Raw genomic sequence first — 23,107 nt, 5'->3', positions numbered from 1 at the left:
GTTAGGCCAGCTATAATTTCTATGATTTGAGTTTTGAATTTTGATATAGGAAAAATATTTATGCCTAATTAAAGTTAATCATATTTTGGCCCACCCTTCCACTACCATATTCCCACAAATGGTCTATTTTGCCGCCAACAAATGGATATCTCTTGAATTTCTAAATTATCATCCAATCTTGTATTCGGAGGAGTAGCTCCGTTTATAGGTCTACTGCTGTATTAACAATGACCCATTCAAAGTAGAACATAAAATTAAGTTTTAGGTCGTTTCTTTGTTTTTGGAATTTCTCATAGCTTCAACATTTAAAAATAAAATTTACGGATTGAACTGAAAATTTGGAAAAAAATGAAAGAATGTTTAGATCACTGCGTCTAGATTCTAGTTCCATGAAAATATGAAATCAAAAATCTTTTGTTTATAACACTTTTCTTTTGACATTTTTTTCTGTTTTAAAAATTGTTCTTTCAACATTTTCATAGAACAAAAGTAAAGCCCCTAGTAATTGGGTTTTTACATATTATTTTCAAAGATTTTCAAAGCATTCGGTCTGGATCATGGCCCATATAAAGTCGGACAAGAAGATTACTTTTGAGAATAAATTTGGTAGTTTTTGCATCACTGCGACTTGATTTTCTTTGAATTTCACATCAAAATTATGTTTTTGACTGCAAACTTGGTTGCCACATTGGTTTATTGGTCGACCTTCTATAGGCTTTGGGCCTGGATAACATCAGAATCATTGATTCGTTTATTATCCATAATATAAGAATTTTTTTGAGGACTTTCAATTACTTGTCGTATGATTTTAAAGAATTTATTAAATAAATTTTGTAGCAATAGCCTTAGATTTCTAAACAATTTTTTTGGAGGATAATGAAACGGTTATGAAATGTTGTTAGGCTTATTTTTTTATTACATCCAGACTATTAAACGGGGATTTCTATAGTTCTTTTGAAGAACTTCCAGCTGCTTCAATGAGGATTTTTCAGAGTACTTGCGACCAACATTCTGGTCTTTGAATGTGGATTTTAAAGAGTTTTTCAAGAACTTTTAAATGCTTGAACTTGGGTTCTTTAGAGTACTTCTGAAGAACTTTCAGAACATTGAAGGTGTATTTTTTTAAAATTATTTTTGAAGATCCTTTAACTTTAATATTTAAGTCTATTTTTTAATATTTAAACGATTCTTGAACTTGAAATTTTCAGAGAATTTTTGAAGAACTGAACCTGGAAGCTGAACTTTTAAATAGTATTTTTAGAATCTTCTCGATCTTGGATTATTAAGTGTTTGTTTGAAGATCCTTAAACTTAGTTGTTGAGGAGTATTTTTTGTAGAATTTTTAGATACCAGAATATGGTTTCTTTGGTGGTCCCTGAATGTATCCTTGAACTTATAATTTTAAGTGTATATTTGAACATCCTTGAAATTCGATTCTAAGTTAATCTTTCCATACCCTTGAACTTAGAATTCTACGTGTATTTTGGAAGATCATTCAATTAAAATTTTTAAGAGAATTTCAAAAGAACTTCCAGCTGCTTGGGCGTGAATTTTAATAAGTATTTTTAAATAACTTTTCGATACTAGAGCGTGGATTTTGAAAGCATTTCTAAAGAGTTCCTAAACCATATCATGTATTACTTGGAAAAGCTATACAATTTTCGAAACCGAAAATTTCCAAAAACGTCAAGGGCAAAAATTATTTTTATTGAAAATACATAATCAGCTTGAGGTCTTGGCATGACATTTTTGTAACACATCATAAAGGTATGCCAGAGCCGCAGTCGAACACTGCCATTGTTTTCCCTTCTAATTTGACATTAATATGCCCAGCCATATTGTCGAGCTGCAAATGTATCCACACCTTAAAGGCTTTTAGATTTGTTCACATGCATATTTGGAAATAGTTTTGAAAATCTGTTGAGACACCATCGCGAATTTTCGAAACGGACTTTTTTTTAGTAAAAGGACGTTGTCGCTCCTTAAAATCATAAATTTGTTGACCCATTTTTTTTTTTTAATCATTCTTTTCATTTGTTCGATCAATAATTTAATATCACAGGCTTCCAATAATATTTTGTAGAAAATATTGAAATTATCCAGTACTCAGACACGCCTTTTAGTTGCAGAACACTAAAAATAAAGAGAATTTTTTGTTTTTGGAAATTTCTGGGAAGATTTCATATACTAAACATCAAACTAATTGTTCTCAACTGCTTGTCATACGTTGGGCGCCATTTTGTAAATGATTTAACCAACATTTGGTATAACATTTATCAGCCCAACCATAGGCAGGGGGTAATGGCGACCGATATTTTCTATTATTCATAACTCATTGAATATTAAAATTATTATTCGCTATTGATTGACTTGTGTTGGGCGCCACTTATGATCTATGGATAAAATCATAGGCAAAGGGTGATTGCGAGCGATGCATTCCCAAGATGATGATACATACACACCTTGGCATCATGACATGGCATTTTAGCGTCAAATAAAAAGGAAAAACGACGACAAGATTCATGTGCTGCTCTGACACCCCTTTATTATAGGTCATCAAGTATGATATGCCATAATGCCAAGCTGGTTTTGTAGCATCACCTTTAACTGTTCATAGGTGCCAGTTACTCCGATTTTTATTAACTTCAACTATTTTACAAGCTTTTCCGAAAAGCCGCACATTGAAAAAAGCATTTCTGCGATCACTGCCAAAAACTTCATCCAATTTTTCTGTGTACCGGTCCTGCATTAGCTGCTTAGCGTATATGCCGATTATGCCAAACGGAATTTTAAACCGTGCACCGAATACTTGTATATACATATTTCGAATCGATGCTCTCGAATCTAATCTACACTTCAACGTCATTAGTTTTTTTTTTTTTTGCTCAATTTGTAAAAAACGATAGACATACATTTGGTTCGGCCTAATCTTCAAGTGCTAGTACTTCAATGTATGGAAGATTTCGATTATCTTCGGGCAATATCTTCAAATTATATGCTATAAAATGGACATGGTGGGTGCGAATTATTCAGTAGTTGATACTAACTCATCAACATGTTCAAGTTCGTAATTCTATTGTCTGCTGTCGCCTGCTGTATGGGAGCTGCCATCCCCGATGGTATGATGCCCCAATTGGATGGCCGCATTGTTGGCGGTGTTGCAACCACCATCAACTCCTTCCCCTGGCAAATCTCTTTGCAACGTTCCGGTTCCCACTCCTGCGGTGGTTCCGTTTACTCTGCCAAGATCATTGTTACCGCTGCCCATTGCTTGCAATCCGTTTCCGCCTCGGTGTTGAAGGTCCGTGCTGGTTCTTCCTACTGGAGCTCTGGCGGTACCTTGGTGTCCGTTGCTGCTTTCAAGAACCACGAAGGTTACAACTCCAAGACCATGGTTAACGATATTGCTGTCATCCGTTTGTCCTCCTCCTTGACCATGAGCTCCACCATCAAGGCTATTGGTTTGGCCTCCACCGCTCCCGCTAATGGTGCTTCTGCCTCCGTCTCTGGTTGGGGTACCCAAACTTCTGGCTCCTCCTCCATCCCCAGCCAATTGCGTTATGTCGATGTTAAGATTGTTGGCCGCACCCAATGTGCTTCCTCCACCTATGGTTATGGCTCTGAAATTAAGGCTAGCATGATCTGTGCCTACACTGTTGGTAAGGATGCTTGCCAAGGTGATTCCGGTGGCCCATTGGTCTCTGGTGGTGTTTTGGTTGGTGTTGTCTCCTGGGGTTATGGCTGTGCCTACACCAACTACCCTGGTGTCTATGCCGATGTTGCTGCCCTCCGCTCCTGGGTTGTTAGCGCTGCTTCCTCTGTTTAAAAATAGAATTACGAACTTTAATAAAAAAAAATTCGTTAGGTTTTTAAACTAAAATATTTGAAAGTGTTTTATTTTTTATCGTAAAGGGAAAGGGAAATATTTGTGATCCTTGTGGATCTGTTCATAAGCTATATTAAAGTCCTAAGCAAATGCTATATACTCCGAACATTTTTAAGGTATATTTTGAAATGTTTAGGTCTTTATTCAAAATCGTTCCAATTATGAAAACCTATATTCATAAAAATAATATTTCTAACCGAATGGGTTCTTAAATAAAAAAACACAAATAAATTTAGAATGACCTAATTCCATATTCGGACCGAATTTCAAATAGCCTTACCTATTCCTTTGTTCTTTTAGCAAAATAAACGGACCACTTGCTAATATCAGAAATATTATTTAAGATAAAATTTTTGGAAATTCATAATTTCAGAATGGTATTCGAAACTTGATTCACATTTCCCATATTTAAAAAAAGTATTTCTTATAAACAAGGTCTCTATAAGGTCGGCAAGGAAGACTAATTTTGACAATAAACTCAGTTGTCTCTTTGAATTTCAAATCACAATTATATATATTTTGACAACAAACATAGATGTCAGATGATCGTATTGGCCGACCTTATGTAAGTTATTTGTAAGATTCTCGATATTTTAAGGTTACCAGTTTTGGAAATATTGCTCTCAATTCATGGTCCAATTACAAAGATGATCTCATGGGAATGCCATTTTCAGTACTTGACGTCCCTTCATTGTCAAATGTATACTTTGTAGGTATACCTTAGGTATGGACGTACAACTGGCAAAAAATGAATATTATTTTTTTACCAAATATTTTGTCATCCTGGCATACTTGGCATCATGGCTTAGTGTATTAATGACAAATTAAGGTGAGAATATGTATTCTCACCTTTATTCTTTTGATTTAAGGTGTGTGCACAAAGGCAGCTTGAAGTTTTTGCGTGGGATATTCTGTCTTTGCATGGCATATTCTGTCACATATCATACAGGGATATCAGAGCCGCACTTGAATCTTGCCCTCGTTTCCCCTTATAAAGGTGAGAAAACATAAAAAGCATTTTTGAATGGCTTAATTCATCGGCTGGCTTATTCGTAAAAAAACCAAAGGAGCGTAGGGTCAAAATCGAACTAAGTCAACCTAAAACTTATTTGTTTTTTTTTTTTACGAAGAAGCCAGCCGATGACTTAAGCCTATCAAAAAAGCTTTTTATGTTCTCTCACCTTTATAAGGGGAAACGACGGCAAGATTCCCATAAAGGGATGCCAGAACTTAAATCCGAAGAATAAATCCGAAGAATATAGGTGAGAAAACACAAAACGTTTTTTAGACTGGCTTAAGTCATCGGCTGTCTTCTCCGTAAAGGAACAATGCAATTTTAGGTTGATTTAGTTCGATTTTGGCCCTACACTTCTCTCTTCTTTTCCGAAGAAGCCAGCAGAGGATTTAAGCCAGTCTAAAAAGCAGTTTATGTATTCTCACTCTAATACCCAACCCCAACTCGCTTTCATGAAATTTTCCATGCCTGACTCCAAGAAAACTCATAAAAAATTAAAACTTCAAAATATTTTTTATAAAAAAAGTTTCTAAAAATTTATTTTATTCCTAAAATTATTTATACAGATGAAGCAGCGCTAACAACCCAGGAGCGGAGGGCGGCAACATCAGCATAGACACCAGGGTAGTTGGTGTAGGCACAACCTTGACCCCAGGAAACAACACCGGCCAAGACACCACCGGAGACCAATGGGCCGCCGGAATCACCTTGGCAAGCATCCTTACCAACAGTGTAGGCGCAGATCATGCTAGCCTTGATTTCACTACCATAACCATAGGTGGAGGAGGCACATTGGGTGCGGCCAACAATCTTAACATCGACATAACGCAATTGGCTTGGGACAGAGGAAGAGCCGAAGGAGGTGGTACCCCAACCAGAGACGGAGGCAGCAGCACCATTAGCGGGAGCGGTAGAAGCCAAGGCAATAGCCTTGATGGTGGAGCTCATGGTCAAGGAGGAGGACAAACGGATGACAGCAATATCGTTAACCATGGTCTTGGAATTGTAACCTTCATGGTTCTTGAAGGCAGCAACGGACACCAAGGTACCGCCAGAGCTCCAGTAGGAAGAGCCGGCACGAACCTTCAACACCGAGGCGGAAACGGATTGCAAGCAATGGGCAGCAGTGACAATGATCTTGGCAGAGTAAACGGAACCACCGCAGGAGTGGGAACCAGAACGTTGCAACGAAATTTGCCAGGGGAAGGAGTTGATGGTGGTAGCAACACCGCCAACAATGCGGCCATCCAATTGGGGCAACATGCCATCGGGGATGGCAGCGCCCATACAGCAAGCGACAGCAGACAACAAAACTACAAACTTCAACATGTTGATGAGTTAGTACTGACCTGTTGGCGGATAAACTGTTTATTTTATAGCGAATTGTGCGTAGATAATTGCCATAGATAGCAACAAAATTTCCACACATAGAAAAAGTACTTGAAGATTACCAGACCAAAACATATCTACTTATGTTTTAAAACAGACGGGTCTTGATGTACGAAGCGTGGCCCGATATCAATGTGTCCCAAATTGTTGGTGGTAATGTCCACGCGTCTGTGTTGTGTTTATCTGAACATTGCTGAGATTGGGAATTTTCTCTCAAATCGTATGTTTTACCCACTTCAGAATGAAATAACCTGATAAAGATCTGGCAACATTTGATTGTGAACATTTACAGTGATTTTCGAAAAAGGCTTGGATTATGTAAACATTGGAACGATCGTTAATGAGAAAAATATATAGAGGCACACAGAACCTCTACATTTGACAACAATTGGACAATGAACTTAAACAGTTTTTGCACTATTGTGATTTGAGTCTCTTTGAATTTCAAATCACAATAATGTCTTTTGGCAGGAAACTTAGTTGTCAGATGGGCTTACTGGCCGACCTCATATAGCTCATGTTTCGAGCTTAAAATTTTATTCCACACATAATTCCCGTCTATTGATCGGTTGAAAAAGCATAACACACTAAGTCTGTTCTTATGATATTGTAATAACAGACATTGACCCTATAATACCTGTTCATAAATTTACGCAATTTTGCCCAACACTGTTGGTTGGGTATTTACCGGCGGCTGCATAAAATACATCAAAACGGAATGATGTAAATGATTGAAACACTTACATATACACACATACATTCATGCAGCCACCGGTAAATTCCAATGCTGAATTCCAATAAATAAGCATCGTCAACAGCCAAAACTGGTTTGATGTGACGATGCAAATTGGACAATAATTAGTTCTGATTTAATTTTCGTCGCGAAAACAAGTTTCCCCCCGTGTGACAAGTGTCAGTGCAAAATAAAATAGAGAACCAAATCTAATTACATTGATATTAACATACAACAGTGAAAATCTAACCAACAACAAGAAGTATCAACATTACAAAACGAGTTAAAATTGTTAAAATAAATTACAAAGACGTTCAACAACACACAACAAGAAGGTGAAAAACAAAATTGTATAAAAAAAAAAACACATACACCATACATATAAAACTTGTACATAAAAACTTAAAATCTAATGAATTAATACTAATTAACTAAAATTTAAAGTCTACAAAATAAAAACGCCATGAAATAAACCTAAAATAAATTATTCAAATTTTAAACCTAATTATCCTTAAATCTAAGTGCACCCCCATAAAAACACAAATAAAAACGAACCATTTGAAATAAATAAAAAAAACCATATAAATTTGTTATAATTTAGAAAGGGCAAAAAAGGTAAGCCTAAAAACATTTGGTCCTCCAGAGCCGGATCAAAAAGTGAAAGTTTTTTAAATAATTAAAAACAAAAAAGAACAATTTGTGAGTGGACGCATAAAAGAACAGTGAGAAAAAAGAACAGTGAAATAGAAAAAAATACAGTGGGGTTCAAAAATAAGTGCAAAGTTTAAAAAGAGTTGAAAAAAAAAAAATAATTAACAAAAAATAGACTTTACACAGTGCAACAAAAAGTAAAGTTACACAGTGCTACAAGAAAATAAATAAATTTTTAAAATTTTAGAAAAATTAAATTTTTTCTTCAATTTTAAAAAAGAAAAATAAAAAATTTTTTCAACAAATTAACAAGAAGAAGTTGAAGTGACATTAATTTTTTATACAAGAAGAAAAGTGACATTAATTTTTTTATACAAAAAGAAGAGTGACAAAAAAAAAAGTGACATTAAAGATTAATTTACCCAAAAAGACAATAGAAAGTGATACAAAAGAGACAATATACAGTGACACAGAGAGCAACAACAAGGAAAATTGTGGAACCAGCAGCAAGGAGAGACGGACGGACACACGCAGCACAACAACACCAACAACAACCGAGACCCAAAACCCAAAATCAAAGTGAGTACTCGTTTAAATTTCTTTTTTGACACAAAAGGGCATTTCGGGAGCAGGCAAATCTTCAATATTTGCATTGACCCGCATATTCCCATAATTTGCAATAACACTTTGACCCATATTCAAAGCTGCTAGTTGCCCACTTAGACACTGTGACGGAAAATTTCCCAATTTGGAGCCATTTTTGTGGACGGACATTTGGCTATTGACCCGAAGGAAAAAAGCGGACAGACACATATTTTTTTCAAAAATAGCGGGAATTTTCAGCCATAAATAACTATATATATACTAAAAATCTTGGAATTTTCTGAACGTGGAGTTCAGGTAAATACATAAGCGCCATATTGACACAAATACATAAGCTTTGAACTTTGGAAAATTGGCGTCACCAAACTTGGCAAATATATAAACGCCATATTGCAAAAAGTATATACAATTTTTTGGAAACAAAGCGTCACTTGCAAAATATAGTCGCCATATTTTTTGGAAATATTTGGCGCCTATCGATAACATAAAGAAGTAAATAACAACCGTTTAAAAAAAAAAAAAAATAGCGTCTGGTGGACAGACAAAAAATAACCTAAATTTTTTTTGAAAATTTTGGAAACCAAGCAAGCGTCTGGTGGACAGACACACATGTGATACAAAACCTACAAATTTTTTTTGAAATTTTTGAAAAAAAAAAAAAATTATTGGCAAAAAAGCAAGCGTCTGGTGGACAGACATACATTTGAAACTTAAACTACAAATTTTTTTGAAATTTTGGAGAACAAATTTTATATCGGAGTCTGGTGGACAGACATAAAATCGATCCCATATATTTACAATTTTTATTTTTATTCTAATTTTAACCCTTTTTCCCATTTAGCACAATATCTATTGCTCTAAGGAGCTTAAAAATTTTTCTGTGACCCAAAATTAATTTCTTGCATTTTTCGCAGAAATATTTTGCTGGTAAACTTTTTTGATTTTGTGACACATTACACGACTTTTTGGGAAAAATTTCTTCCTTGGATTTTTTTTTGCAATTTCTTGAATTTTTCTGCAATTCCTTGAAATTTATGCTGAAAATATTTGGATTTTGACCCAAATTATTTTCTTTTGAAATATTTTGCTGGGACATAAAATTTTCCGCTGAAATATCTGGACCTTGACCCAAATCAATTTTTTTGGAAATTTTTGCTCAAATTTTTGGATTTTTGACCCAAATTATTTGTTTGAAATATTTCTGCTGAAATATTTGGATTTATACATACATAATTTTCTCTAACTCTCGTTGCGAATTTTATCGAAAAATTTGGCGAATTTAGAAAATTTGTTGAATCAGACAAATTTTCACAGCAATAATCAAAGTTATTGGCTTTTATAAAATAAAATCCTCCTGTCATAGGATATTAAGCGATTTTAAGTAAAAATTTTGAAACTTTTGTTCGACAACCCAACACACATTTTTACGTCGTTGAAAATATTTTTGGATTTTCTGGAATTTTTTTTGGAATTTTCAACTTCTCTTTGATTATCAAACTAGACTCTCGTTGTTTTTTGAAAAAAAAATCGTTTATTGTAACAATACATCTCTGGTAATTTCTGTTTTTGCAATTCTTGTTTCCACAATTTTGTTACAAAAAAAAAACTTTTGGATTATTTGTCGATTTGCAAAAATAAAATCCTCCTGTAAGTGGACTTTAAGAGATTTTATTTTCTTTTTCGGCTTCTTTTGGCAAAAAATTGACCCTTTGGCAACCCAACAAACAATTTTTAATCAAATCAAACCGGCGTCAAATACAAAGAAAATTGTTGAAATTTTTCAAATATTTTGAAACTTTTGGGAAGAAAACGAAATATAATTCGAACCAAACCAATAATTGAACATAGATTTCGTTGATCAAATTGAAGAAGATAGCTTATCCTTATTTTTTAAAAATAAAAATCTGGATAAAAGTTTGAATCTTATTCCAAGTCAATCCTTTTCATTGGGTTACCTTTCATTTTTGCAACACAACAAAATTTCGGTAAAGGTTAATACTCAGGCATCAAAATGGATAAGACCCTAAGCGAAAAATTCGCAAACTGCGTCAACGATCTTCAGGATTATATTTCAATTTTTTCAATAACCAAACCGGATGACACGGTTCATACTTTGGAGACAACACGTATGGAGTTGGATTCTGCATGGGACCAGGTCAAAAGGGCATATTTAGACTGCCGTGATTATGTTCCAGAGGAAGGAGGAAAAACCATCGACAAAAATAAACTGAGGAAACATTATATGGATACCATGGGATCATATAAACAGGCGCTGAGTTCAATAAATGGACAAATTCAAAATATTTTGGATGAAAAGGCACAGGAAAAAATGAAAAGAGAGTCAGAGATATCACAACAAGGAAGGGAAGTGGATTTTACTAATGTATCGCGGCTACCTCCATGCGATACCGACACATTTAAAGGTGGTTATAGAGAATGGCCAACTTTCAGAGATCTATTTTCGGCAATTTACATAAACAATTCAAAATTAAGCAATGTCGAAAAATTATTCCATTTAACGCAGAAGACCGCAGGAGAAGCTAGAGAAATTATTTCGCATGTCCCACTAACAAATGATGGATTTACATTAGCATGGAAAAATCTCATAGATCGTTACGAGAATAAACGGATGCAAATTAATGAAGAAATCAAGACACTTTTTAATCTACCTGGAGTTTCTACAGAATCAAGTCACACAATTCAAAAACTACAACGCACGGTAAATAGCTGCATTCAGACACTGGGGATGCTTGATGTCGATGTTAAAGGATGGGATCCGATTTTAATATACATTTGTTCAACAAAATTACCTAGAGGCTTTTTAGAAGAATTCGAGAACTCATTAAGCGATTGCAAACAGATTCCAAAATGGAAACAGTTTGACGCTTTCTTAACAAACAAATTCAAAACTTTGGAATCAGTTGGAAATATAAAGCCCTCTATATCGAAATTTGCTCAACAAAAACCAACTAACAATCAAACGCCTAGATTTTTGAAAACATTTCAAACAAATGTCTCAAGAAATACAAACAATTTTGGAGGAAGACCTACTACTGTATCACAACCTCAACAAAATAAACCAAAAAATACTCAAACATGTCAAGTCTGCAAATCAAATCATTTCATTAGAGATTGCAGCGAATTTTTGAAAAAGAGTGTGAATGACAGAATTCACATCGTGAAAACATCACACATATGCTACAATTGCTTGTCATCAAATCACGGAGTAAAGGATTGCAAAAGTCGCTTTGGCTGCCGGATTTGTACTATGCGACACAATACTTTGTTACATAAGGGAACGGAAACCCAAACAACAAATACATACCTAGCTCGAGTGGAAGCACAACCTAGTACTAGTGCTGCCGCTCTTACAAATCAAATACAGTCCACTACAAACCTAGAACCAACTACTATTACTACTTTGACCCTCCAAGATAAGCAAATTTGTGAGCGACAATCTGGAGGAACACTACTTTTTACAGCAATAGTACAAATTGAAACCAAAGGACAACTTTACGATGCCCGAGCTCTAATAGACTCAGGATCACAATCCACATTTATTTCTGAAAAGATGAAAAACTTTTTGAAGTTACCTACACGGAACAACTTAGTTCATGTCACTGGCTTAAGTCAATTTGTTTCTGAGACTTCAACGAAATCTTGCTTGTTTACTATGAGATCCAAATACGACCCTAGCTTTAAACTGGAAGTCTGGGCTCCAGTTTTAAAGAACTTACCTACAAATTTGCCACCGCAAAACTTAGATGAATCACAACTTCGAGATGTAACAGCATTAGAACTGGCTGACCCGAAATTTTACGTCAGTCAACCAATCGATTTACTTATTGGAATGGACATTGGACCATTAATATTCACAATTGGAACTCCAATGAAAACATTTGGATCAATTTTAACACAAAAAACCAAATTTGGATGGATAGTTGGAGGACCCATACCAGGAAGCACCCTTCAACGAAAACAAATATCACTTCTAAATACAACTTCAATAGAAAAAGTACTTACACGTTTTTGGGAGGTGGAAGAGACCCCTAAAAAAGTTTTACGGTCAGAAGAAGACCAATTTTGCGAACAAAACTACACTGAAACAACAATACGAAACAAGGATGGAAGATATGTGGTGACTCTCCCATTCAAAAAATGCGAAGAATTGGGGAATTCCCGAAACATCGCCCTAGCTCAATTCTACAGAATGGAGAAAAAACTTATGAAAACACCTGAGATCAAAGAACAATATGATGCCTCAATTCTTGAATACTTAGAACTTGGTCATATGAGGAAAATCAATCCGAATGAAATAGATAAAATGCCAAATTATTATCTACCACATCACGCTGTGATAAAACCCGATCGACTCACGACGAAGTTAAGAGTCGTATTTAACGCTTCTTGTCCTTCATCAAACAAAACAAGTCTCAATGACCTACTATATCCTGGACCCATTCTTCAACAGGATTTGGTATTGCAAATTTTAAAATGGAGATTCTTCAAATATGCCTTCAATGCAGATATAACAAAGATGTATCGACAGATACTTTTGGATTCAAAGCAAACAAAATATCAACGAATTCTCTTTAGACAGTCTCCTGAAAACCCAGTAGAGGATTATGAGCTGCTAACAGTTACATTTGGAGTTAACTGCGCACCATATTTAGCATTGAGAACTCTTCTCAAACTAGCAGAAGATATAAAAGAATTATACCCTAGAGCCGCAAATATAATTTTGAATAATTTGTATGTTGATGATGTATTAGCTGGCGGCCACACTGAGGATGAATCAATAAAAGCTCGAAAGGAATTAACTGACGCTTTAGACTCTGCCGGTTTTACACTAATGAAATGGGCGTCAAATAATCACAAAATAATACAAGATATTCCACATGAACATTTACTACCACTCAATTGGCTAGACATTTCCGAAGATGCTTCTACTAAGACCCTTGGAATTCGATGGAATATCTCAGGCGATTATTTTTCTTTCACACCACCTTCTATGGAAAATAAAAATATATCCTCAAAAAGAGAAGTTTTATCAACGATAGCCAAATTGTTTGACCCATGTGGATGGCTGGCACCGGTGGTTGTTGTAGCTAAGCTAATAATGCAACAAATCTGGCTAGACAAAATTGACTGGGATGATCAATTAAAACCAATAACTCAAATGAACTGGAACAATTTTGTCAAAAATAGCAAAGATATTGAATATCTCAGAGTTCCTCGATGGATTCAATACACGCTAGATGGTTCTGTAGAGATTCACGGATTTTGTGACGCGTCGGAAAGCGCGTATGGAGCCACTCTATATATTAGAGTGGAAAATACTGACCATACCACACATACATTCTTACTAGCAGCAAAAACTCGTGTCGCTCCAATTAAAAAACTGTCAATACCCAGACTCGAGTTATGCGGGGCAGTATTACTCTCCAAGTTAGCAAAATCCATTGTTAATAGCCTACAAATATCAAAATATTCGACACAATTTTGGACCGATTCTACCATCGTCTTAGCATGGTTAAAAAAGCCTCCTTGTCACTGGAGCACATTTGTTGGAAATAGAGTCTCGGAAATTTCTGATAATGTTGGACAAGAAAATTGGAGACATGTCGATTCGGAAAATAATCCAGCTGATGTTGCGAGCCGTGGATGTTCACCCGCCGAGCTAAAGACCAATGAACTCTGGTGGCAGGGACCTCAATGGCTCAGAATGCCAAAAGACCGTTGGCCAACACAAGATATCCCACAAGACACAAACGCCGAAGCCAAAACGGCAAAAGTCATGACTCTTTTCGCGGAAAGAGATGACCCTTTAAAAAATTTCTCCTCTTTATCTAAAGTTTATCGATCATACGCACATGCTCTAAGACTCTGGAAAAATACTGGAGCAAATAGGCAACATCTTCGCACGTCATCACAAGACCTTACAGCAGCCGAAATCCAAGATGGAAAACGATCTTGCATAATTCGTACCCAGAAATTCGTATATGCCGAAGAATACAACTCACTTATGAAAAAGACTCAAATTTCTCCTTCAAGTCCTCTATTGACACTCAACCCGTTTCTAGACTCAAAGGGTATTATTAGAGCAAATGGCAGATTGGTACAATCGCCAGCCCTTACATATAGCGAACGTCATCCAATAATACTACCACATGGCGCAAAGCTTAGCAAATTGTTAGTCGAATTCACTCATAAGATCACCTTGCACGGTGGTAATCAATTAATGACCCGAGTATTAAGGTCCGAATTCTGGATATTTGGACTCAAATCGCTAATCAAACAAACCATACGAAAATGTCGAATCTGCTTAATTCACAAAAAACAAACCCAAACTCAAATAATGGCTTCGCTACCACCCGAACGTACTTTTCTCTCTCGACCCTTTACAAACACAGGGGTAGATTTCGCAGGACCCTTTAACATTAAAAGTTATTCAGGAAGAGCCTGCTTTATTACAAAAGGCTATGTGTGCCTGTTTGTTTGTTTCGCCACGAAGGCTATACATTTAGAACCCACAAGCGATTTGTCGACATATGCCTTTCTTGCAGCTTTTTCTAGGTTCATAAGTCGGCGAGGTTGTCCATCTTGTATATTTTCTGACAACGGAACTAACTTTGTAGGAGCGGTTGATCTATTAAAGCGAGATCGATTAGCTTTCATGAAGAATATTCAAAATAGCACTATTCAAAACAACTTCACTCAAAATCTTACTTGGAAATTTATTCCTCCTGGTGCTCCGCACATGGGCGGCTTGTGGGAAGCTGGTGTTAAATCATTTAAAATTCATTTACGAAAAAGCATCCCAAAAATGAATTTCACTTTTGAAGAATTTACAACTATTTTAGCAAGAATTGAAGGCTGTCTTAATTCGCGACCCTTAAGTCCTGCTAGCGATGACCCAAATGACCTTTCCCCTTTGACTCCTGGCCATTTCTTAATAGGAACATCTATCCTTACCCCAGCTGAACCAGACATTTCAGATACAGATCTAAGCTTAGTCAATCGTTGGAAAAGACTCAAAGTTATTTCTCAATATTTTTGCAACAGGTGGAAATTAGAATATCTTCACGAACTTCACAGAAGAACTAAGTGGAAATATGAAAAAGAGAATATCAAAGAGGGAGATTTAGTTGTCGTAAAAGATGATAGATTGGCTCCGCATGAATGGAAGTTAGGTCGTATCGAAAAAAACGTATCCAGGCAGTGATCAAAATACCAGGGTTGTAGACATACGGACGGCAAGTGGCAACATTAGCAGACCCATAACAAAAATTGTCAAATTGTTTTCCGACTGACTAGTCGGATTCACACCCAAAAAAGAATTTAGTACTCGCCTTCATTTTCTTTCAGATATGGCCGCTTACTTGCCCAACCAGGACTACCGTCTGGACGATCGCAGCCGTAGCCCAGCCTCATCTGCCCGTCCTACAGCAAGAAGCGCCAACAGACCCTTACGGCCAATCCAACGTCCCAGTTCCACATCCCCTGAAAGACGTCAACGAAGTCGATCCGATGCAAGACCCCGCCAACGCCAAGAAAGACCAAGCTACTGGCAATATTCATGTGGACTATGCCAAGAAGACCATGCCCTCAGTGCCTGTGAGAGGTTCCGCCGGCAGACGCCCTTTCAGCGGTATGAGACCGTGGAGCGTCGGGGGTATTGCCGAAATTGCCTGGCGAGAAGTCATTTGGCCCCCGACTGCCCGTCTTTAACTGGTTGCCGGAGATGCAACTACCGGCACCATACCCTATTGCACGGGGCGTCTCAATTGGAAGAGGTATCCCTAAATATAGAAGCCGTCACCACCCCAGCTTTCGCATGGGACTTAGTATTTGTACCGACGGCTATGGTGCGCATAACGGCCGAGGGCATGGAGGGGTTCAGCATGTTGCGAGCCATAGTTAGCCAATCGGCGACGATGTCCAAGATCTCGTATGCAGCTTTCCGTCGCCTGGGTCTGCAGTCGCGGAGCTACAAAGGGGAGCGATTCACCACCTTCACCGTTTCGCCCCGCCGCACAAACTCTGATTGGAGTCTGAAGGTAAATGCTTTAATAATTGAAGACCTCCCCAGACGCATTTACTCAGACCCGATATTAGAAGACCCCACGAGATGTTTTACGAACTATGCGCTTGCTGACCCTGATCCCAGAGGAAATAGTCCGATCGATGTGGAACTGGGAGCGGACACGTACTCCGCCATACGAAAAGAAGGGTGTACAGCAGCTGGAATTGGAGATGTCCTGGCCTACAACACACAACTGGGCTACGTGTTTGCCGGACCCATCAAGAATATGCCGAGGAACGGATGAACGAGAATTCTTATGGTATACTACAAATGAATACTTACACTTGTCATTCGGGGCCCAGAAAATGTTCATAAATTTACGCAATTTTGCCCAACACTGTTGGTTGGGTATTTACCGGCGGCTGCATAAAATACATCAAAACGGAATGATGTAAATGATTGAAACACTTACATATACACACATACATTCATGCAGCCACCGGTAAATTCCAATGCTGAATTCCAATAAATAAGCATCGTCAACAGCCAAAACTGGTTTGATGTGACGATGCAAATTGGACAATAATTAGTTCTGATTTAATTTTCGTCGCGAAAACAAGTTTCCCCCCGTGTGACAAGTGTCAGTGCAAAATAAAATAGAGAACCAAATCTAATTACATTGATATTAACATACAACAGTGAAAATCTAACCAACAACAAGAAGTATCAACATTACAAAACGAGTTAAAATTGTTAAAATAAATTACAAAGACGTTCAACAACACACAACAAGAAGGTGAAAAACAAAATTGTATAAAAAAAAAAACACATACACCATACATATAAAACTTGTACATAAAAACTTAAAATCTAATGAATTAATACTAATTAACTAAAATTTAAAGTCTACAAAATAAAAACGCCATGAAATAAACCTAAAATAAATTATTCAAATTTTAAACCTAATTATCCTTAAATCTAAGTGCACCCCCATAAAAACACAAATAAAAACGAACCATTTGAAATAAATAAAAAAAACCATATAAATTTGTTATAATTTAGAAAGGGCAAAAAAGGTAAGCCTAAAAACAATACCTATCTTTAAACTTTTATGCCTTTGAACTATGCCAAAATAGGTTTATGAAAATAAAATAAAAAAATCCATGCTAGTCTTTGTTTAACTGTTCGCCAACACGACATTTACAATCATATGACACTCACGTCAAAGATACGGAACAAAGGGAGTCCCATTTTGCCATGAACTGTCACTCAAGTTGATTCTATAAAGATCATTAGGTTTTCTGCCCAAATAAGCTATTGTGATTGGAAATTCAAGGAAGTAGAAATCACAATAGTACATCCCTACATGAAAAATTAATAAATCTTTTCTTAAATTCCGTTTTCTTTATCATATTTGACAATAAACCCAATATTTTGAAAACTATTGTGAATGGAATTGAAACTTTATTTAACAATGAAATTATGAAAAACCAGTAAAAAAGTCCTATAGTCGGGCGGGGCCGATTTTATGATACCCTACACCACTTTGCTAATTTAGTTGAACTCCGCATAACAATTAAAAGTTTTTATGGGAGAATTCAATCATACACCCTATGATTATAATTATAATTTAAAATTTAAAGGACTAAACACCCCGAAGCATTTGTATCTTTTAAATTCGGGTGGGTAACAAATACAATAAATAGGATGAACAATATATATGGGAGCTATAGCTGTATCTCAACCGATCTTCACAAAATTTGACATACTAGATTCTAGACTCAATTCGGTCGTAAGTGCCAAATTTCATCCAATTTGGGCAAATATTAAACGTTTGGTGCACAATCAAAGGTAAATCGGACGAAGTTATATATGGGAGCTATATCCAAATCTGAACCGATCTCGATAAAATTTAGCAAATGTATTTCTGTGCTGTATTTGATATATTTCCCCAAATATTGTTGTTGCATAGTGCATATTACGGCTGCGGTGGACAAAAATAACAAATCGGACGAAGAATATATATGGGAGCTATAGCTATATCTGAACCGATTTCGATCAAATTTGGCATACATATTTTCAGGCCTAATTTATGTGTATATGCAAAATTCCATACAATTCGGGCTGATATTACACGTTTGGTGCACAATAAAAGGCAAATCGGACGAAGATATATATGGGAGCTATATCTAAATTTTGACCGATTATCTCCAATTTCAATAGGGTTCGTCCTTGGGCCAAACAAAAGATCTTTGCAAAATTTCATCTGGATCGGGCAATAAATGCGACCTGTACTTTGTTTACAAAAAAAACATGGACAGACGGACGGACGGACATGCATAAATCGACTCAGAATGTGATTCTATGCAGATCATCAAAAGGAACTATGGGTCTATCTCGTTTCCTTCTGCCTGTTACAAACAAATGCACAAAGACATAATACCCTGACCACCTTGTGGTGTAGGGTATAATTAATTAAAAAGTACCGTAAAGAACTAAATACATGGCGCCCAACGTAAGACCTAGAGTTAAAGAACTAAATTAATGCTCAATGAAAACAAATGAAAAAGCAGTAAGTTCGGCGGAGCTGAACTTTTAATATCCTCCAACATTTTGAAGCTATTTGTAAATTTTCAAAAACAAAGTCCGTTGAAAATTTCTGCTAAAACACACAAAAATTCCGAATAAAGGGAGTTACCGTTATATTGGGGCTTTTACTGTCATTGGCTGCAGTATCCGTTACGAACTTCAAACCCCAAATTTGAAACAATTCCGGTGAATAATGTCGCTTAAATCACCAAAATACCAAATATCGGAAGGTATCTTTATATGGGGGATATACGAAGATGTGGACTCGCACGGTCAATTTTCTGTCATAGCCTATAGTATTCATTACGAACTTCAAATACGAAATTTGAAATGATTCCGGCAAATAATGTCGCTTAAATCACTAAAATACCGAATATCGGGAGGTACCGTTATATGGGGGCTATACGAAAATGTGGACCTGCACAGCAATTTTCTGTCATAGGATGTACTATCCATTACGAACTTCAAATACCAAATTTGAAATGATTCCGGCAAATAATGTCGCTTGAATCACCAAAATACCGAATATCGGGAGGTACCGTTAAATGGGGGATATACGAAGACGTGGACCTGCACAGACAATTTTCTGTCATAGGTGTAGTTTTCATTACGAACTTCATGTACCAAAATTGGAAACAATTCCGTTGAATAATGTCGCTAAAATCATTAAAATACGGAATTCAGGGAGGTATCGTTATATGGGGGCTATACCAAAACTTAGAACTATATTGACAGTTCTATGCAAGTATATTTCTGGGAACATATGCTGCCTATTCGGATTAAAAATGTAAATAAAACTCGAAAAAAATCTTAAATCGCACATCGCTAAATTGACATAGACAACATCCTAAAACTCATTTACGAAAAAGCCAGCCGATGAATTAAGAGAGTCAAAAAAGAACTTAAGGTGAGAGTACAGAGAGAATTTTTTTGACTGGCTTAAGTCATCGCCTGGCTTCTTTGTGGAGAAATAAGGGAGTTTTAGGTTGACTTAGTTCGATTTTGGTACTACGCTCCTTTGTTATTTTCCGAAGAAGCCAGTCGATTACTTAAGCCAGTCAAAAAAAAGTGTTTTATGTATCCTCACCTTTAATATATTCTCACCTTATACCCCCTGTCTAAGGCCTATAAATGTTCGGATAAGAAGACTACTTATGTCAACAATTTGATAATGAACCTAGTAGTTTTTAAACCATTGTGATTTGACTCTCTTTGAATTTCAAATCTCAATTTTAGCAATAAATTTACTAGTCAGATAGGTATACTGGCTGGCCTTATGAAAAATATTTTTATGTTTGTTCGGAATATCTAGACTTTCTTTAAGATCCTAATGCTCTGATTTAAAATCTGCAAAAATGTAATAGTTTTACAATTTATTTCGGATATCATAAAGGGAAAATTGGTTATCGTGGTAAAAAATTGTACATTCTTGCAGTTCAGGAAAAGACCAATAGTTATATCCCTCAGAATCGGGAATATTTCCCCTTATGATCCAGAAGTAATAAAACAATTTCAAATATTTTAGTTAAAAGACATAACGAATTTTTTTATTAAAGTTCGTAATTCTATTTTTAAACAGATGAAGCAGCGCTAACAACCCAGGAGCGGAGGGCAGCAACATCAGCATAGACACCAGGGTAGTTGGTGTAGGCACAGCCATAACCCCAGGAGACAACACCAACCAAGACACCACCAGAGACCAATGGGCCGCCGGAATCACCTTGGCAAGCATCCTTACCAACAGTGTAGGCACAGATCATGCTAGCCTTGATTTCAGAGCCATAACCATAGGTGGAGGAAGCACATTGGGTGCGGCCAACAATCTTAACATCGACATAACGCAATTGGCTGGGGATGGAGGAGGAGCCAGAAGTTTGGGTACCCCAACCAGAGACGGAGGCAGAAGCACCATTAGCAGGAGCGGTGGAGGCCAAACCAATAGCCTTGATGGTGGAGCTCATGGTCAAGGAGGAGGACAAACGGATGACAGCAATATCGTTAACCATGGTCTTGGAGTTGTAACCTTCGTGGTTCTTGAAAGCGGCAACGGAAACCAAGGTACCGCCAGAGTTCCAGTAGGAAGAACCGGCACGAACCTTCAAGACGGAAGCAGAAACGGATTGCAAGCAATGGGCAGCGGTGACAATGATCTTGCTAGAGTAGACGGAACCACCGCAGGAGTGGGAGCCGGAACGTTGCAAAGAGATTTGCCAGGGGAAGGAGCTGATGGTGGTAGCAGCACCGCCAACAATGCGTCCATCCAATTGGGGCAACATACCCTCAGGTACGGTGGCGCCCAAAGCGCAGGCAAGAGCCGACAATAAAATTACGAACTTGAACATGTTGATGAGTAAAAATCAACTACTGAAGTTCTCAGCGCAAAGCCAGGGCTTTTATAGCAAATAATTCTAAGAGATTGCAATCATTTCTATTTCCTTTGTCCGTTACCTGCCTCCATATTATCTGTTGGGTACTTCAGTTGGTGCGTGGTGCCATGTTTAGTATTTCGCCAAAGGCATATTCTGATTTGCCTGATATAACATAACTACAACGTATACTCAGATTAGATATGTCCAGCCAAAAGATGATTGGTGGAAAAGTTTGTTTTTTTTTTCGGCAATGCCGGTTTTATTTTGCAAACAGTTAAAATGTAGTCAAAATCAAATGGGGGGGCCTTTGGGTAGCACTTTTAAATTAGAAAACGTTTACAAAAAGGCAAAATATTTGAGTATTTAAAAATATTGCTACGATAATGGCTACTAATATACTCACGATGTTAGAGTCATAAGTAAAGCGTCTTTCCTACATTTGTGTTAAAAAATACAACATACTTTAAGGCGTCAAGTCAAAATACATTATTGTGATTGAAATCACAGAGAAAAGATAAACAAGACCTCGAATTGAATGTCATCAACATATTCCATTTGAATTCCTTCAACCCTACAGGAAGGAATCTACAGGAAGACTATTCTATTTCATAGCCCTTTAGTCTTCAATAATAAAAATGCTTCCATCAGAAGACTTGGTGAAACATTTCTTCTTCAATCTACTGAAAGGAATTCTAGCCCCAATTCTACATCTGGCTCTCTTTCCGGCATTCCCTTGAAGAATATCCTCAAAATGTGTTTAATTTATATTCGGTTACCATGGAAACTCTTTGAATATTTTGTTGACTTTCCAAATCAAGACATCCCTGTGTTTGTTATTATTTTTTTATTAATTTTCCAATCGATCAGTACAAAATGTTTTCCACAAACATTAATGAAGAAATAACAGCCGAGGAGTTACAACATCTATCCAAGCTTTGTCTGGAACGCATACGAGTGGGTGAATTACATTGTCTGAGAAATGATGCCAAGCTGAGGGCCGTGAATAATACCAAAACTTATGATGAATTCAAGTAAGTACTCAGGGATTGTTAGACTAGTTCTAATTTCAAATACAATTCTTTTACAGGGACATTGTGGATGCTGCCCATTTGAAGCCGATTACCAAACAGGATAAAATGAATGCTAAGACCAGAAATCGTTTATGGAATAAAGCAGCAGCGGAAGTGGATGATTAAAAAAAACATACATTTTACTTATTTTTACAAGTGGAACTTGTTTCTCGAGGAAGAAAATTATGGAAGTCCTAAATATACAGTATACAAGGAAAAATGTCATAGAAAGGAGAACTAGAGCACATTACCACATTTGATATAGAAAAATATGTGCATTACTTTATTTAAAAATGAAAATTTCGAAGCAACTCGATATTGAATGCGATAATTTAAAGCCTGCATATTGAATCTATATTCTTATTATTCGGAAAGTTTAATAAAACTTCTAGTCTAATTCTAAGAACTCATTCCTTGCTCATGTAAAAGTGTGGCTTTTAAGTTAAATTTATTGCTTTTTTATATTCATACTTAAAAAGTTCCATATAATCTTTACTTATTTTAAGGAAGAAAAGCAAGACGGTATTGAATTTTTTCTCATTTGAATCCTTTACCAATCCAAACTCAATTTTCCATTCACCAAGTATACGCCTCTTACAGTTTTTCTCTTTAATTTATGGAGTATCAAACTCCTATAAGGCATAAATCTATTAATACCCCAAATGCCATTCGAACCATGTTCACCTGTACAAGGAAATACATTTGTCAATTGATAAAGCTGTTTAATTTAAACCAAACAAAACGCTGCTACTAATCTTATCACTCGAATCTTAAAT

At 36.4% G+C, this 23,107-nt stretch overlaps 4 protein-coding genes across 5 annotated transcripts; 2 read left to right on the top strand and 2 right to left on the bottom strand.

Moving 5' to 3' along the window:
• Positions 1–5,438: 5,438 nt before the first annotated feature.
• Positions 5,439–6,469, bottom strand: LOC131805541 (trypsin alpha-4-like). The gene has a single exon (XM_059128806.1). The coding sequence runs from the start codon at positions 6,228–6,230 to the stop codon at positions 5,460–5,462; it is 771 nt and encodes a 256-aa protein (XP_058984789.1). The 5' UTR covers positions 6,231–6,469; the 3' UTR covers positions 5,439–5,459.
• Positions 6,470–6,929: 460 nt separating this feature from the next.
• On the top strand, positions 6,930–17,345 carry LOC131805531 (uncharacterized). 2 transcript variants are annotated; one of them, XM_059128796.1, is made up of 4 exons: positions 6,930–7,358; positions 8,056–8,253; positions 15,646–16,622; positions 17,003–17,344. In XM_059128796.1, the coding sequence occupies exon 3, from the start codon at positions 15,648–15,650 to the stop codon at positions 16,605–16,607; it is 960 nt and encodes a 319-aa protein (XP_058984779.1). In that variant the 5' UTR covers positions 6,930–7,358; positions 8,056–8,253; positions 15,646–15,647; the 3' UTR covers positions 16,608–16,622; positions 17,003–17,344. The 2 variants fall into 2 exon arrangements, with proteins under 2 accessions (XP_058984779.1, XP_058984778.1); XM_059128795.1 differs by having other exon boundaries at positions 15,646–17,345.
• Positions 17,346–20,409: 3,064 nt separating this feature from the next.
• LOC131805540 (trypsin alpha-4-like) lies at positions 20,410–21,270 on the bottom strand. The gene has a single exon (XM_059128805.1). The coding sequence runs from the start codon at positions 21,232–21,234 to the stop codon at positions 20,464–20,466; it is 771 nt and encodes a 256-aa protein (XP_058984788.1). The 5' UTR covers positions 21,235–21,270; the 3' UTR covers positions 20,410–20,463.
• A 585-nt stretch (positions 21,271–21,855) lies between these two features.
• Positions 21,856–22,675, top strand: LOC131805545 (coiled-coil domain-containing protein 103-like). The gene is made up of 2 exons (XM_059128811.1): positions 21,856–22,292; positions 22,349–22,675. The coding sequence occupies exons 1-2, from the start codon at positions 22,135–22,137 to the stop codon at positions 22,455–22,457; spliced, it is 267 nt and encodes an 88-aa protein (XP_058984794.1). The 5' UTR covers positions 21,856–22,134; the 3' UTR covers positions 22,458–22,675.
• The last annotated feature ends 432 nt before the right edge of the window (positions 22,676–23,107 follow it).

Source organism: Musca domestica, unplaced genomic scaffold (genome assembly GCF_030504385.1).
Source record: "Musca domestica strain aabys unplaced genomic scaffold, Musca_domestica.polishedcontigs.V.1.1 58, whole genome shotgun sequence".
NCBI classification, from domain to species: domain Eukaryota; kingdom Metazoa; phylum Arthropoda; class Insecta; order Diptera; family Muscidae; genus Musca; species Musca domestica.
Note: the sequence above shows the minus strand (reverse complement) of the source record. Positions and strands in the feature narration are given on the sequence as shown.

What these genes read in the sequence shown, in the direction of transcription:
- LOC131805541 (XM_059128806.1), bottom strand. Translation starts at nt 6,230, where the DNA reads ATGTTGAAGTTTGTAGTTTTGTTGTCTGCTGTCGCTTGCTGTATGGGC.
- LOC131805531 (XM_059128795.1), top strand. Translation starts at nt 15,648, where the DNA reads ATGGCCGCTTACTTGCCCAACCAGGACTACCGTCTGGACGATCGCAGC.
- LOC131805540 (XM_059128805.1), bottom strand. Translation starts at nt 21,234, where the DNA reads ATGTTCAAGTTCGTAATTTTATTGTCGGCTCTTGCCTGCGCTTTGGGC.
- LOC131805545 (XM_059128811.1), top strand. Translation starts at nt 22,135, where the DNA reads ATGTTTTCCACAAACATTAATGAAGAAATAACAGCCGAGGAGTTACAA. An exon ending in AAAACTTATGATGAATTCAA is followed by an intron (nt 22,293 to 22,348) that starts GTAAGTACTCAG and finishes ATTCTTTTACAG; the next exon opens with GGACATTGTGGATGCTGCCC.